The sequence below is a fragment of the Rhopalosiphum maidis genome, chromosome 4, assembly GCF_003676215.2.
Source record: "Rhopalosiphum maidis isolate BTI-1 chromosome 4, ASM367621v3, whole genome shotgun sequence".
NCBI lineage: Eukaryota > Metazoa > Arthropoda > Insecta > Hemiptera > Aphididae > Rhopalosiphum > Rhopalosiphum maidis.
The window spans coordinates 28,724,362-28,744,262 of record NC_040880.1 but is presented as its reverse complement, the minus strand read 5'-3'; the positions used below and the strand labels follow the sequence as shown (position 1 = coordinate 28,744,262).

At 26.4% G+C, this 19,901-nt stretch overlaps 1 protein-coding gene across 1 annotated transcript in view; it reads left to right on the top strand.

Annotated features, from left to right (window-relative positions):
- Positions 1 to 19,901, top strand: part of LOC113548402 (tensin-3-like) — a 134,244-nt gene continuing 114,343 nt past the window's right edge. Inside the window, 3 exon segments of the mRNA XM_026949266.1 lie at positions 1 to 135; positions 137 to 235; positions 18,739 to 18,822. Coding sequence (XP_026805067.1) covers positions 1 to 135; positions 137 to 235; positions 18,739 to 18,822 — 318 coding nt within the window.

Here is a 19,901-nt window from a genome sequence, read left to right as displayed (position 1 = left end):
ATGTCGTCAGACTCGATCGCCGTCGTCGGGACAGCCACCGACGACATCCGCCACTACAGGCACCACCACCGTCATCATCACCACCATCACCTCCATCACCACGGCAAACGACATAAGCGACCACCTCCGCCGCCAGTCGTTGCGGAGACCGCCGCCGCCGCCCGAGACTTTTGATTCGGCTGTGACGGCCACGCGCGATACACCGGACACCGCCGCATACCATCATCCGGTCAAGGTAGGTACCTCTATCACTATACAGGATTAGGATTTATATACTTTTTAAAATATGTCGACATAATGCAAAAATGTCAAAAAATAGTATAAAAAATATTTTGGCCAGCATTTTTGTTACACAAAAAAAAAAAAATAAATATGCTTTTATAAAGAAAACGTGTGACCTATTATAATAATAGTCGATAGACGATCACTGTTTATTAAAATCGAACACTTTTATTGATAAAAATAAAACTAGTGAAAAATGATAAAAAAAAAAAAAAATGGGGTGAACGATATTTTGTAACCGCACAACGTTAATAATCGGCACGTATGAGTATTATAGTGGTTAACCTGTACGAAATCATATTCCATTCAGATCTTTGGTAACATTTGCAACCGTGACTATAGGAATGTTAAAGTCCCTAAAAAGGTTATTTTACGAGTATTTTACCGATATCGCCAGATCTTTTTTTTACTATGAAGAAAGATCAATAGTCCGTCGTTTCCATTACAAATTAATTAAAAGTTGTATGTACATTTTGTAGACTCTAAAAACCACACACTTAAGATATATTGTAAATTAAAACCACACATATTTAGTGTTGGTTAAAACCGCAAAATGTTTTAAAATTGTTCTATCCAAAAACCACACATTTTAAAATTAATTATATAACTTATCAATCTCGAAATATTTTTGAAAATTAAAATTGAAATAATGAATGATTGGAAAAATTCAAAAAAAATATATATATATGCATAAAAAAAATTAAAATTAATATTAAATTAATTTTCAATTTTATTGGGTATTTTTATGGTTTTACTTTATTATTGAGTGATATATTTGAGGTTATTGATTTAGTATTAATACCAAAAAAAGTCAAACTAGTCAAACCAAAAAAGTATGGGGAAAATAAATCTTTCGTACAAACATTACGAATTATATGAATATTTTTGAGAATAAAATAAACAGTTTTATCACATTTATATGGTTAACACTTTTTTAAATCAACTCAAGAAAAAACTGAATATTTTATTAGAAATTCCTTATAAATCGAGTAATATGTACGATACGATATTATGCTCTATTCCAATATTCACATTATAATCCAACATAATTCACATCATAAGAAGTAATATTTTATAGTTTTAAAAACAGAAAATTGGTGGGTGGCGAAATCTATAAGACTAGTTACTTAGACGTTTTAAAGTCTTAAATAACAATAGGCATATAATACCTACGTCCAAAGCAGGAGGGTTGATACTAATAACTCTTTAAGCTTCCCTGGAATTACGAATTGTTCGTAACATCGTTTTATTTTCCTTTTTTTAAAAAAACTTTTTACTGTCCCACGTAAGACAAAAAAAATTAAATGAATTGATAGTTTTATTAATTTAAAATGTATTTATTAATTCATTTAATGTTAGTAGTTTTATGAAAAACGATTCAAAACGCAAACGTATAGCTGTACGATTTAATGTTTTAATTACGAGTATACGAGTATAATTATATACTCGTAGCATATTATGTTATTATATCTAATTATTAAAAATCTTAAAAACACTGTTTTTTTTATTTATTGAGTTAAATATAAATTGTTTTTTTTTAAATTGTAACAAACGTGATATTATTTAACACACAATAAATTGTTATTAGATATGATACATGAAACAGTAATAAACAAAAAAAAATATATTGAGGGAAAATATAAAATATTTCATTCTTATTTTATGGTCAAAAATATATATTAATCCACCACTGACGGTTATATTTGAACGCAAAATGTATAAAAAAAATGTACTCAATTTTATAATATTTTATATTGCTATATTTTATAATGCTCGAAAACCGACCTCTAAAAAAATTCAATATTTACCTAAATCACTTTTTTTAGGTTCGTGTAGGTAATAATGTAATATATAATAATGCATTAATGTGCATTATACATTCTATATTTAAATGCGTGTACCGGAATCTTCGAGTACGGACCTCATGTCTCCAATAGAAAATCTATTGTTTTTAAATGACGTGCTGTTGTCGCGATTACAATATTATACGTGCGTATATTATTATATTATGTAGTGTGATTTATCGCGAATATAAGATTACGCCGAGTCTGTATATTATAATTGTCCACACATGCGCAAGTGAGCGTGCTACATATTCGTACTGAACTCATATACACTTATATTACTTGGCGTTCATTATAAATGCATTATATAAATATTGTATGTGCCGTGAGGGGAGCATAATAAATTTGACCGTTGCGGGAATAGTATATTATGTGTCCGTCTGCAGTGCGTATTTATCCGTCGTGCGACGATAATAAAATGATATGATGTGGCCATCGCCTCTTTGTTCATTGCAATAATATGATTTCTGTAAATATTTGCACCTTTCTGCGTTATTTTCTGATTTCGTCTTAGCGGTTTATTTAAAAGTAATATTTTGAGTGTTTGTAAAAATTGTTTAAAATATTTAAGTAAAAAAATAAATTGTTTTATTATATTATTATCAACAGTTTCAAATGATTTGTTAGATTACATTATTATTTATAGTACTCAACTACAACAGTTATTGCCTGTATGTTTATTGTTTTATGTTAATGTCATAAAAATACAGAGAACTATAATATAGAATTCATTAATCCCAGCAGAACAGGTATATGTACATATCCTAACTGAAAACTAATTATAATGTCTAGTTTTTTTATAATTTTTAAGCAATATAAGGTGTTGTTTTTTTTAAATTAAAATTTAGTAAAAATCTTGAATATTGAAATTAAATGCATAATTATTTTATTCTTATTAAACACATATGGCGTTTATTATCTATTGCACCTATATATATATATATTATGTTTTGGTAGATACTGAGCACTTGATCTTAAATGCGCTTATCAATCCTATTTAAAATTAATCAGAAAATGTTAACCAAGAAGACGTACAATTTTATGTTAATAATTATAATAGAAGATTTCTTATAAATTGTTAAACTATAGTTGGAAAATAAATAAAATTATTTTTATAAATACCCAAGTAATTTAAAATAAGCAAGAAAAAATTTAAAAATTTAAAGTATCAAAATGTGAGTAAAACTACGCATTAAAATAAATATTCATTTAATATCCATATGGCGTATAATATTACATACACATACAATTGAATATAAATTCGGCACTATAAGTTATACCGGACAGGCGTACATAGGTGGGCACTGTCTGAACACATATTATTATTGTATGATGTATGAAGGGTATATCGTTAAAAATCATTGATTTCGTGGTTTTTTCGCTCGAATTTTTTTTTTTTTTAGTTATGAAAAAAAACTTCGCGTAAAAAATTGATTATTGCATGTCCCATGTATGTAATATGTATCAATAACGTATCTAAAGTCATAATGTAATATATTTATATGCATTATACGGCACTAAATAAAAAACTCGGTAAACATTATTTAGTTATGCCGTTAGGTAGGTACTCCTCCAAGTGATAGCCAGGAAAACGACATCCCGCCGAGGTGAATATAAAATATTATAGGTGATGCCATCGAACGGATGATGATATCATCTTAAATTATCTGTCGCCCTATATAATATGTATATTTTTTTTTTATTCGATGAATCTTAACGCGTATTTTATAATATGGTATAACTGATGAGGTACTGTTATAATTATCATTTATATTATTATATTAGTTTTGATATGCAACTTACGCTATGCACTTGTAAAAACAATATACAACATTATATAATAATATAGGTATTTATGTTATAAATTTAAACGTATAATTTAAAATATAGAATTGTATACACTTATAACGGAGACTTGAATGCATTATCATATTATAGCTATTATACACGAGTCCGAAATTCAAAATGTGAACTCCGTAGCTCTATTCGAAGGTGGTTCCCCAGTAAAAATCAAAAATAGATTAATCGCATAAATCGTATTTTACATGTATATTATCTTACTAAGAGTTAATTCAACATTAATTATTGTAATTTCTTCACCACTATTTAATATTTATTTTTAATATTTCAAAATAAAAGTAAGTCTTTCATAATTTGTTTTATTTTTACTGTCAATATTAAATAATTTATATGTATCATGTCCTTATAATCTTATATAAATACAATACGTCCGTATTTTATTTAAATTTTTTAACAAATGTTTGATCATTTAACTGACTTTTACAATAAATATTTTTTTTAACGTGTTCGAATTGAAAATTATATATCATTAGCACTCTTCGCAGTGAGATGGCTATTCACTTTTACATTTTTTTTTCGTCGTTCCCATAAGCAATTATATCATATATTAGAAACATAGTATACTAATATCATTATATTATATTTATATATACTATATGAACAGATAATAATGTCTACTAATTTCTTTCACGTACTGTAATCATTATCATGTCCAATCAAGTGAATTAATTTACCGACGACCACCACAATCTTCATACCCACATTTTTTCAATATAATATTATAACTTTGAATTCAAAATAATTTCTAATCTATACTATACTTTACATGTAAAATATTTTTTATAAATAAAATATACTGTACCAAAATAAAATTATTTTGTTGATAAAATCGGTAAATTATAAATAAATTAGCATTATACATATGTATATATAGTGACGAAAATAATGGTATTCTACATAGTATGTTTTTATAATTTTATATAGTTTATGAATTAGTAAGAAGGATATTTATAATTTAACATCGCATAAAAAATGTTAGTTACCAATATTATGATATGATATTCAAATTGTCTGAAATTGTACACGGATCTCCCTCACATGTAAGAAACATAAAATCATTCTATAGAAGTACATAATAATATAAGAACCAACATTTATCGTACTAAAATTTGTTAACAATGTCAACCAATGTGGTATTGGTATAATCATGATATTACGCAGGAATTGAAAATTGAAATGCGTGGACACAACGGAACTATAACTATCATAATGATATGCATAAAAATCAAAAACTACCGATATTTTGTATAAACATTTTGTATCCGTAACAGATATTAAAAATGATAAAAATAATCATAGTACATATAAAATTAATTTTTCCACATTTTTACATTCTATAGTCTATAATATTATAGTATAATAATTTAGTGAAATAAATAATAATATGTTAATATAAATTGACATACCTAGGTAGGACCTATAGGTTTGCTATTGCATTTATCATTATCAAATTGTATAAAATAACTGTACACCTATAGATATCTAAATTCCTACGCACTAACATTATTTAATGACAAAAAAATTGTTAATGATGAGCATTATTCATTTAAAGTTGTTTTATATTTTTATTCATAACAACTTAAACAATTTCTTCATAAAAACACAAAATAATAATAAGAGTCAACAGTGATAAATAATGGCATGTTTATAAATATTTATAATTAATGATATATACAATAAAATGATCAGGAAACAAACTTAGATAATATCTACAAACAACTATAATAGTACACGTATCTACATGATTAATCCAACGTTTTTAACTTCAAATTTACTTATAAATAAATATGCCTTATCTTTTAGAGATATAATATGAAAATAAAATATATTTAATTTTTATTAACTTAAATTGTTTATACAAACTAATTAAATAAATAACATATATAGAAGAATTCAATGTGAAAATTATGTAATTTTATAGTAAAGTCTATCCCATTAGATTATTTGGCTAATTATTATATAACTGCACTATAATATTATGTTAATGGATTGTATTAAAATTTCAGTTTTATTAGTTTTAGATATTTTATACATTACTATGTTTGTACCTTTACATATATTTATATGCCTGTGATGAACTATATAGGTAGCTATTTAAAAACAATTATTGTAAAATAATTTATTGAAAATATTTAACTGACAAAATGTATAATAAAATAAATATTTTACTCGGTTAGGTACCTATTATTGATTTAAACGTTAACAACAGTAATATTATAATATGACATTTATATAATATATTATTATCATGATTAAATATTAATAATATAATGAATAGCTACAATGTTATGATAAAAACTAAATCAACTAAATATAAAAATAAAATAACTTATTAAAATATCAATATTAAAAAATATCATGAAATATACTTTACTTAGTAATATAGCCCCACAGACCATCTCCGCTGGTTTTTCATATACAATGAAATATTATTGAATTCAAATTTAACACACCCATTAAAGTGACCCACTCAACACCTACAACTGTACAGCAGAACGGTAGACACTTGTCCTAACCCACCTATTTTTGCTTGACATTTTTTTAATTTAAAAATAATTGTCCAAATATTCATACAATTTTAAGACATAATATATTTTAAATTAAAAAATAAGTTTGAGATAGTTACCTAATGAATATACTATTATATACTGAATGGATGACTTTTGAGACTGTTGAAAGATAATGTGATAACAATTTTAGATACACGTGGAACTTACTTAAGATAAACAACTTATCTATATGAGCAAATGTGGTTTTATGGTGTATTTTGCTTTAGTTCTCGTAGTTATCTGCAATAAAAACACAAAAGAAGCCCTAAAGTTGTCGATATAATTTTTAAGGTGATCGATTTCCTGTTTTACGTACATTTATTAAATAACTTTTAAATTTCTAGCCTATAAAACAGTCTACAACAAAAATTATGACTTCGTGAACTATTAAAAAAAACCTAAACAATATTTTGTCATAACTCATGTGCTATGCGGTCACATAAATTACGTTGTCAATAAGACCTAATGTTATGTCTGAAAATATATTCAATACCAATGGGTTTTCTCACATTATCATCATAAACAATTCATTATGTATTATATATTTAAATTTATATTCATAATATTTATCGTGTTTTATAGTAAAATTTTTTTCGCATTTAAAATTAATTACTAACATAAATATAATATACTGAAACAATCAAATAAAAAAAAATGTAATATAACCGTCCGTGCCTCAGTAGTTGTACCTTTTTAATTGTTTACTTTTGATGTTATAAAATATTTAGTATTCACTAAGAAATATTTCATAGTGACTAGGTACTGAAACACATTAATTATGTAGATATTATGTACCTACACAAAAATCATCATAGTTTAGACAATTGTTTTCAAACAATTTTACCTGTAAAATTAAAACAAATAATAATAATAGTTACGTTAGATGCAAAAACGCGGGTGCCTAATAGACTTACGGTGAGTAGTATAATTGACTAGGTACTAGGTAGGTAGAGTTACCTATACGTTTAAAAGTATAAAATATATTAATGATCCGTAAGCGTTCGAAAATACAAACAGGTTTGTTCTGGTTTGTTTATTTATTCTTATCCCACGTAAATAATATATTATTATAATACACATATATGCAATACACATATGTGTGAACAGAACGTTAGTGACGATCGCTATTCGGTCGTCTTCTGTAAGTTCGTATTATGTGTCTATAAGTCAATGAGTTTGTAATTATATTATATTTTATTCTATTCTATGCTGTGTAAATCATTAACCGGACTCTTATTCGCGCTAAGATTTATTTGTTTTGTTAATTGCCATGAGCCAGATGACATGTCCGGTGTCCACTGAATCAATGAGATCACGAATAAAACTATGTGTTAGTGTTATGTTAATTCGTTGTGTGAATATGCGATTTGCCGTAAAAGAAAAAAACCGTTTCCTTTTAAATAATTGTTATTGTATTGCAGTCGTTGGGTCTCGACGGTCAGAGATTATATATTATTTATAAGATGAAGTTGTAGAGGGGCGCGGGGTTTGCAGTCATCTTGTTTTCTTGTGTCCGTGCCTATGTTCTTTGTTTTACTCTCTCTATCTCTGTCATTCAAAAAAATATTGTATGGTAAATAATTATATTATACGTATATAATCGTAAATATTCTACATTCAAATAATTTAACTTCACGCTAAAGTCATTTAAATTAGTATATATCTGTATACTGCAGTATATATATATAATATAACTATTTTATTTTTTTTTTACTCATTTAAACATTTTTAACTGACATTTAATGGATTTTGAATTTGTATGAGATTTTGTTTTTAAAATATGTGCTTTAAAAAAGAACATTGTATTTTTGTATTTTTTGTATTAAAATTAGGTACCTTACTATGACACTAAATATTTCAATAATGAGAGGAATCGAAATTTTAAATTTTAAAACGACGTTCAAAAGTATTCTCGATGATATTATAATTTATACTTACTATAGTAGTTTCAACAGTAGCATAAGTCACTCATGGTTCTACGAGGGGTCGTTGTCGATCAATTTCCTAGCAACACAATCTATTTAGTATTTCCGCTCATGTTATTATGTATATTAAGCCGTTTTAATCGTCTCATATTAATATAATTATGTTCGTCAACTATACATAATATTATACTTATAATTCTTATCTTTTTTTTTAAATGAACGTCAGCGCAACATGTATATACCGTACCCATCTACAAAATATACCTATTATTAAAATTTCGATAAAATTCCATCAATAATCCAAGTAAGCTTTTTTCTTATTATAATATTATAATTTGTAATATGATAATATCACGACCGATGAAGCGAATATAATTACCTGCATGGCTACATGTGTATCACTACGTGTACTCATATATCATATTTATATGCCTTATAATTTACCAATGATATAATTATACATATAATAACACTCTATACTGAATCAAACAGTCTTCCCATTACAGGAGTTTAGGGATGCAGGAAGTTGCAGCGGATAGACAAATACTTAGCGTGCTTGATTTGTGTTGTGATACTAAATGTGAACGCTATATATGAGGAATAATGGTACCAAATAATCGATTTTTAGCCATACGAATCGGACCAAATTAATTTTGTTAAAATCACAGTTGTTTACCTAATTGTTTTTTTAATACTTTTTATCTGTTATTAGAGAAACGACGGATAAATTCAAAAAATCACTCCTCTAAAGTACCTACCAATAATATATGAAGTTTATAATCGATATGTTATAGGAACTATTACGAGCTTTTCTAGTTTCTACTACCATAACAATATTATTGTACGTGGACTGAAGCGTATTGATTGATACAAGAATATTTTAATAACGTGTGAGACACAACGTCATAAGTGCGCAATCACGGTACAGTGCTCTTAGTAAAATAAATTGTAAACTTGTAACCTATAACCTTGCGCCTCTAATATTATATATACGAGTATGTATATAAAATAATGTGAATGATTAAATTTCATCAAGCAAGTGGATTCAAAACGAGACAGTGTACTATAATAAATATTTTTTTAATTTTATCGACATCGATCGATTATCATATGCAATAATAATAATAACTCTCATAGATTAATTATACACTATTATATAAGCTATAATTTATTGTCCGTAAGCAAACTGTAAAAAATTAAAAATAAAACAATCGCATTATCGTTTATCCTTTACTTTACATGGCATAATGAGTTTATGCGTGTATGTAAACTGTAAATTATAATTTGTACATGCTCTAGTTATAAAAAATAAACTTTATTAGTATTATTTTCAATCTATATACTAAAATATATTATATGTTTATGATATAATATATATATTTTGTATTAATATTTTTTTGAATAAATTTGGAGCGACAACTATTTCATTTTCATTACACATTTAAACATTTTTATAAAATATTATAAATAAATAATGGCTTTTTCCACCGTTTTGCATAATTTTGTGCTACATTTTATATTCTTTCAAATAATAAATTAAGATTAGAATCAGCCGAATTTTATAATCAGGTTAAATTTGTTTTATTCGTTGAGGTTATTTCTACGAGCATTTTTAACCAGTACCAATTTATCAAATAAGTATATTGCTATAATATTAGATTAAATACAATTTAATATTATATAAGACACGTAGTAAATACTTTTAAAGTAAACAAATATTTTCTAATAAAATGTTTATACTTTAGAATTCTATCTATTGTACATTATAACAATATTATTGTGGATATGATGTCTAGAATTGTACGCACGATAATATTCCTTATAATATTATTATATTATTCTTTGGTAATATAAATATTATATCTTTTGTGGTCATATTCGATTGGTTCGCGAATATTGTTTTCCAACATTATTTGTGGTCGTATTTGATATTAAAATATATTAAGTAGACGATGACCGAGAAATAGATTTATAAAACATACCTATTAATAGTTTATATAATTTATTTATGACGTAACGTATCGCCGGTACTAATATAATGCGTTATTGCCATTGGCCAAATCAAATAACAAGTTATAATTTATAATAAAAGACTGAAACGACCACGCATTGGTATTATTCTATACACGTATATTATAATAAAATAATAATAATAACAATATATTATACTCGCTATTCAATGTAATATCTGGCCCATCGTCAATAAACGCTGACATTACGATGTGTATAAACTGCATGTATATACATCAGTATGCTTTTTCTAGTAGACGATATTCAAATTTATCTATCACTCATAAAATCAGTTCATAATCAATCGTTATAATTGTTTTTGTATAGGTATTATATTGATATACCTAGATAGTTAGTATTAATTGTCACTATAAAGTGTATAAATTCAGAAAATTCTACGAATAATCTACAATAATCTAACGTAAAAACTAACATTAAAATAAATTATGTATTACATAGTATCGTTTCTAACAAATTCAAGTACAAAATACTAAACATAAAAACAACTTAGATGTTTGTTACGTAAAACTAAATGTCTTTTTTTTTTATTATTATTATTATTTCTAAAGCACCCGTCATAGATGTTTAAATTCATTCCTAAGAAAAAATATTATTTTTAAGTTTTTTTTTTTTTTGTATAATTTATTTATATAAAAGCTCACTGGGACGCGTGCATATGAAAAATGTAACTAAATATAAAATGTGTCAAAAAAATGAACATTAATAGTGTAATCAAATATAAACGGTTTCATAATAATTTATATGGGTATGGTATAAAATGATTTTTTTATATATATACATAATTTTTTAAATCTGTTACAACATGAAAAATAAGCTTTAATTAATATTTAATACACAAATAACTAAATCAGCACAAGAATAACGAATTAAAAATACCCTCCATTGGAGATATTTCGTCGGTATAAAAAAAAGTATAATTTGTATAGGTGCCGTTGCAGTTTTTCAAGTAACAATTTGATTTATCAAATTATTATTTCTGTTTGAATTAATTTTATAATGATATAATTGTTACATTAAAACAGCTTGAGTAAGTCCCTTCTCAAAGTTATTACACAATTAAAATACATAAAATCTATTTTATATTTACCAATTTTAAAATACACGTAGGTACCTACCTGATACCTATGAATTTGCGTTATTGGTGTATATTGCATGAATACGACACATTCATGTGGCATGTAAAATATTATAAGTATTATTAATTAATATATTTTTTTGTACGCGCACAATTTGTGGAAGGTTGGTAACAGATCAATTTATTTTTAATTTTATAAGTGCATATAATAAACAGTTCAGGTTCCAAATGATTTTTTTCGTCGGTCGGTACGCGAAAAAACTCGTTTTTATCGATAATGTGCACGCATACCACGTTGACATCCAGAGCGAATGAAAAAAAATTGTAAATTGTAATTTTATTTTTCAAACCTAGTAAGTATCCACGTGTGCTATAATATACATAAAATCATTAATAAGATACGTAGTTACAATACCCATATCGTTGGGCCGTGCTTATATTATGTAGATAGAGAAAAGGTCGTGTTTTTGTTTGGACTTATCATAGTACATACTTATAAATACAGCCACGGCACTCGTGGCGTTATAATATTATTAAGGCCATCGTAGGGACAGTGTACACGTCATTATATCAACGATTGATAAAATGTATACATACGGATGATGGTGATAATTAAATAACTAGTGACATTGTCTTTATAGCCTTTAGTCCGTGGATGCACCCATTAATCATGATACAAAAACTATAATATTTTTTTCTAGACGTTACGTATATACTCGTATTTTAGTCCAAACGAAACGAATAAAATGTTTATTTGAGGATATTAAAAAAAGAAACGCAAATAAAAAAATGAGTACCAAATATATAGATTATGATTTTTATCTTCAAACCTTCAATGCGTAATCTTTTTTGCAAAACTTTATAAATTAAAATCCTCATAATTCATTACAGTAATTTTAAAATATTAAGTTAATTTCAAATTTTAAGCATAGGTTGTTTTTTACTTAACTTAGAAAAATGCATGATTGGCATGTATATGCGAACCATCATGTGGATATTGACATATATTCTACCAATTTTGACTGAATCATAAAAAATTCATATACCAATTCTATATGCATTATCTAAATATGTAAAGTGTTTAAATATGTATACATAATATAATTTACAATATACATTTTAACCACTAGTTAGCTTATAATACAGAATTAAGAACAATTTTTTTTTTTTAATTCTGAGATATACACAAATGCCAAAATGTATTTTTGTCGGCATCGAAAATATAAGTAGTATATCATAACTTCGTTTTGCCGATTGCTCGAAAACATCATTCCACTAAAAGGCGTATTTGCATCGTTGGTGATTTATAATAACATTAAAATATCAGCAATCTTGTATTATTATAAGATCCTATATACAGTTATAATACGCAATACACAAAATGTAAACTGATAAATAAATAATTGATAGCATATGAAAAATTGAAAATTATTGGCTCCAACGGTCTGGGGCCCCCTAGCGGTTGAACAACATATTATAATAATATAATAGCTGTATTTCGTTGTTACTCTGTAGTCTGTACAATGTAAATTATAATAATAAATAACATATAAGTAGGTACGTTGCACATTCTTGCGCATACTGTCATCCTCGGTATTATTTTATTAATAAATCGTCGAGCAAAAAACAATAAAAAAAATTATGGCTTCTGTAGTGGTTGTAGTTTATTTGGAAAAAAAACGTGCAATAAGTAATAACAATACTTGATTTACATATTATGTCAAAATAACTTAAACCACCAAAAATTAAATTTTGTTTAATTTTTATTTAAACGTTATCCCTACAATGAATAATAAAGTATCATATGCAACATAGAAGCACATAATTTATTTTGATGTTTACTTACATACAAATAATGAATTTAAAAACCAGCTCGGAAAACTCATAAAACACTTTTTTCTAAAATAATAGTTGCATGTGTTATAAGCTGTTCTAGCGCCTCATTTATTCTTTCAATAAGTATACAATCTGTATGCGTGACAGAAGCATATTTGGAGGGGAGGGAAAATCGCCCTGAAGGCCAAATTGTAAGTATTTTAAAAAGGCACTGCGCTAGAAGTTAAATTTCTAGAGTATAAGTTTTTTAGGGGAAAAAATAGTGCTAAAATCTTAATGTGCCTGTGATACCCGAGTAACCTAAAATCAAATAATAATATTCTACCTATTGTGATTTTATGTTATTATTATACGAGCATAATACGTAACAAATAATAATATAAAACCTGTTTCGATTCACTTTATAGCACTATAATAGTAATAATTAATAAAGTAATGTACTAATGTAGTATTTTATTATATGTAAATATTGTAGAAGCGTTTTCAAATATTTTTTTTTTTTAGTCTATTTTATTTCTTGTTAATTGTTTTGACATACAGCATAGAATATAGAAACTTCAATAATTAATGTAAAAACAAATTAATTGATAATAATAAAAAAAAATAGACTATAGACACGATAATACTATAAGTAAGCTAAGACTTTTTGCAATGTGTTCCGATTCGTACTAAGTGGTAGTCGTGTGGGCGATAACAGTAAATAATAAGATATATCGTGTTATTAATATCATTATGCAAACGGAAAACACGCGCTATAGACGGCTGATAGACAACCCAAAACAAAAAAACCTATCCGTCGACAGTGCCGTTTTCTGCGAAAATATATATTTATTATTTTTTTTTTTTGATATTCACAAATCGGTTTCTCACGACGTATGTAAAATTTTCATTAGATAATAATATTTATATAATATGTAACGTAAAAATATACATCACAAGCTAAATTGTAAGATTTCTTAATTATTAGTCCATTTTATTGCATTGTGGTCCAATCTACACAAATATTTACAACACATATATTACAAACATCTCAACTTCAATTGATTGAATAAATTATGAATAATTATATTATACGTGTTCAATATTTATATTGGTATTCATTATATAACTTAAACTTGGTCAAAACAATCCGAAGTTTGTGAAGTTTACATTTAACAGAGTTTGAGAAGGGGTAAATCCATGGGCATTTAATTTGTCACGGACCACGGACGTGCAGGATCAGCTATAATAGAATAAGAAATGAAAATGTGAATTTTTAATTTTTTAATTAAAATAAACACGATGTAAATAGTTAAGAACCCTGGAATTGGTTTTACTTAAGATCTTTATATGCGTTATCAATGGCTAATGATGAAAATATCAAACGATCAACATGCTGTTACGTTGTGTAATATGTAATACACTAATGCGCGTATAGTATAAACATTATACAACTTTATCCGTACCGTGCACCCATACCGTACGTCAGAGTTATTGCAGTAGTGTTATATCGTAATATATTACTTATAACACAAAACAATACGAAATTCGATCCGTAAGAAAAAAAAAATGACAACGGTTTAAACCCGTTTTTAGACATACCGTCTGAAATTATTTCGAACGGGTTAATAATGCTGTGCCCTAAATCGTTGTTAAAAAAAAAAAAATAACACCACTGCACACAAACTAACGATTTTCAAGTATTTCTACGCAGGTGATTTGACGTGGCGATTTACAGATAACATATTTTCACGGGAAATATTATCTACTATGACCGATGTGTAAGGTTAAACTAATCGATTTCTTTGTTACAGTACTAATCGTATAAAATCTCTTTGAGAAATAGTGTATTAAAATATTATTTTTTATACAAGTTTTCAAAATATAATTAATAGGTATGTATTGTTCGTACATGTTTAAAAAAAATAATTTAAATGCTTTATAAACGAAAAATGAGAACATTATGTAACTAGAAATTTTCAAACATGCGCTCATTACGGTATGTAAATTAACAATAATCAATCAATAGTTGGTTGTCCTATATGTGTATATTTTATTGTGTGTTAAGTAAATACAATAAATGTATTACTAATAAGTAATAATCATTACAATTACTGACTACTTATTAAGTAAGTAGTTTAAATGTTAATTACTATTACAGTAGATAATATCGAAAAATTAGTCATAATTACTATTGATACATAATATGTATCATTATATTATAATAATGCTATTTTAAAAATATATAGTAATAATAATAATTAATGACAAAAGTATGTATTTGTGAATTAATCAGTTTGTTATATTATTCTTAAATCAAAATATCTTCTACTCTATGTTTCATTAATTATATATATATATGCACATTTTTGTAAATAATTTATATAATCAATTGTTTAATTACCAAAAAAAAAAAAAAAACTGTAATCAATGAGTTAGATGACTGTCTGAAAAACTTTACAATAAAAATAATAAAAAGTCAAAAAAATACACATTTATATTTCATCATTATTAATTTTATTTAGTTATCTTATACCACCTATATACATATACCTACTAATTGTATACACAATTCACGATATCTTAAATGACGGTTTTTGTTAGATTTGTGATCCTGGTGTAGATATGTATAATAAAAAAACTTAATTTTATTGTGCTTTGTGCTCAAATATAGACTATGATTTTTTTTCTTCGTTAGTCATGATAATGATTAGTATAATGTAAATATTTTATTTAATTATATAATATATATATATATATATATACATGTATACTATGACGGGTATGAATACATTTAAGATTAAATTAGTATAGTTAAAATCAAAATACAGTGTAAATGTTAATATAACGAAATAACGTGAAATAATACTGAATTGTAGGCTAAATAACTTATGTTATTGAAACATTTACTTTAATTAAAAAAAAATACTATTATTTTTCGTTTTATAATTGTTATTTATAAATATTTTACATTAAATTCACTTAAATGAAATCTAATTTACTGTAAGTCGAATTACCCAAGTTTAAAACTCAAGAGTATAAATTACAATTTAATAAAAGTGCGACTTAAATAAAATGTAAATGCTTATTTGTTAAAGGTTAGTTATACTTTTTTGGTTACAATTTTTATTCAACTATATGACATAAAATGAACAAGAACAAATTATCCCACATAAATCAATTTAAATAACATTGCTTATATGCAATGCAGCTTATAGATTTGAATATTTATGCGTTAGACACTATAACTTTTGTAATATATTTCTACATATTATATTAAACGATGTAGATCTTTGAAAAGTAATACGTTACAAAGTAACTTACTTTTAATAAAGATTGCTTTGAAATTTATCTTTTGTAATTTATTCATTAAAGTCTTTGACTAGTAGCCTTATGCCTATATCAGCTGAACCATTCACGATTTTCAACAGTTAAATGATTAGCTTTCCTTATTTATGTCCATTGAAATTGTATACCATTTCAGTAGGCTGTAGACTTATTCACGATAATACTTTTTGTTGATAAATATGTCTTTATTTAATAGTCTGATCGTTCGTTTGAGCTGTTCGTCAACAATGACAACTGCCAAACCAAAATTGCGCCTTTTTATATTTGATCAAAGAAACTTGTATATCCGTATAAACTGTCTGTATAATATATACCTCTGTCAGTAATAATCAAACTCGCAAAAAAATACTCATGACTGAATAGGTCAGTTTGATTCTTTTTATTAATGTTTAAAACAATAAGCAGTGAATCCATCATGACATTCGAAGGTCTATTTAAATACGTCTAAACCTATACAATATGTGTAATATAATCTATATATAAAGATTATATCCCACGACGATAATAAACCAATTGTACATTCGCATGTACTATACATTAACCACTTATCACTATAATGTTACGCCGAACGATTGAAGTACCATTTGTCCATTTGAACACGTATTCTATGTAAGTTTACGTTACATTTCGTGCTAAACATAAGCTCTGGCGGACGTAAAGCTCGCGCGATCTAGTCATTACACTATGCGTTACACTTGATGGCAATTCGGAAAAAATTGCTTTTAACGTAGATGGCACAACTATTTTAGCGAACAGTTGTTTTTTTTACAGATAAGACATTTCGCAGACGGAAAATTCTAAATACCAAACCCAAAAACATCTTTGAAGTAAGTGAGATGTGTCAATGTGTGGAGGGTGAATCTATCAAACGAGACTCAGCTATAATGTACAAAATTAAAAACAAAAATCAAATAATTCCTGTTACTACCTTTTTAACAGTGGGGTACATATTCAATTTAAACGTGAACCGATTGGTCTCATCTTTTAAAATACAAAATTTCGAACAGGAAAAAATGTCAGTCAAATGGAAATCAATTTGACAACCCTCGAAAATGTTCTATTAGAATATACTTGCGTTCCCTATTTTTTTTATCTATGTCAAACACTATATTAATCATTGTAACCCTAATAAAGTAATAACTTTGTGTATATGACCGTCGTCAACCTATCAATGTCGAAACAATCGCTACAACCAAACATGGCGTTGTGTAAAATATGTATGCCTATAGATTTAACCAATATGAATATTATGATATTATATCACAAACGCGATGTAGCACAAGAGTCAAGAGCGGGGCCATTTTTTGTTGTCGTTTTATCATTGTGTTTACTTTTAAAATTAAAACATTGTCGTCCGTACACATGAACACGTCTCGCGGAAAAAAAGTGTTTTTTTTTTCTTTTTCTAATGGACTTCCAATCCCATCCCGGTTGTCGTATAATATATAATAATATGATCTCTGTACAATAGTAAGTGATGTCGCGACGATACGATCGTGTACACAACAAACGGTAATATATATATATATATATTATACTACCACCGGAAAAAAAAAACAAAAACGTGTAATACGAGAAAACCGAACGAACTAAGTGTATAATATACATATATATATATATATATATATAAAAATATATTACAATATCCGTCATCGTGTGTATATATATATATATATATATAAGTATAACCCGGCGCACAATAACGTAATATTATACACTTTATATATTTTATTATCATTATCATTATACGCGCGAGTTCACGAGTGGCGACCGTTGTAGGGAATGTCTTGCGCGCCTCGTGCATTACAATATATTATATAAAATAATAATATATAGGTGTGTATTATACTATATGTATACTATAATATCGGTACGTGTGTGATACTTACGTATCTATACTGGCGTAATAATAAGCGCACGAGTTTGGTCGTCGTGTACGCGTTTAAGTAATAAAATATATTATTATATCGTTTTGACTATTGGTTTTTTTTCCTTTATTTCTGTTACAGTACACCGGATCTGTAGCGGTCAACTGTCACGATCAGATGACACGAGTCGAATTCGTCAGAAACCTAATGGCCAAACACAGAAAGGTATATCATATCATAATATATATTATATTATTATATTATAATAACATCATAGTCATTATACCTATACATTAAGTGTGTAGTAATATACCAATCTCCGTCTTCGATGGTCGATGTTGACTGTATTACTTATGTATATGAAAGTACTATACTATTTTATTTTAATCCAAACGTTTCTATTTTGTATTCAACGCATTATCACAAATCCGTAAAGCTTGTAACCATATACTTTCGCGTTGATTACAATGATATTGAATTATAATGCACTGAACACAGATTATCAAAAAAAAAAATAATTGATTTCTGACAGTTGGTGCTTATCGGTATAAAAGCACAATCACAAAAGACTATCTTATACGTATTTAAAAACTACAATGTACCTTCTATACAACTATACAATAATAATAATATATACCGTAAATTAACGATATCATACAATTATATTAATTTATTATATTTCGGCCACACGTCATGTCAGCCGTTATCACTATATCAAACACCAATGAAAAGATATTTTTTTATTTATCATATTGTCACGAGTAAATTACATACACATACACACATATATATATAGTTACAACAATATCAATGATAAATCGTTAACACGTGAATAGACGCGCCTCATTTAAAAGATCATCCTGTAGTCGTACACGTTACATTCGAAATTAGATTGATTGATCAATTATTCAACAAACGTATGTTTAATAGTTATCGATGGACGCGAGTATACTGAGTTTAAAGAACGAACGAACCTGAAAATAAAATAAATATCAGTGAAGCCTGTTAGACATTTGCACTTTATAGTACCTAAAAGTATAATAATATCGTACATGGTACATTATACCACACATACAGAGGTTAGATGTGCTCACAATGATATTCGTTTATCAAACGTGTGTATTTATCGAAATTCTCTTTACACACATCGAATACAAGAGTTGGTCGGAATTCGTGCCTACTCAACTCAAATATTATCTTTAAAAACCGTATTTACTGCAGGAAACAAATTTATACACACTTTTGTGACGTTTTAAATTATTTTAATTTTGGACAAAGTTGTTCATACTTGTATACACATTAAA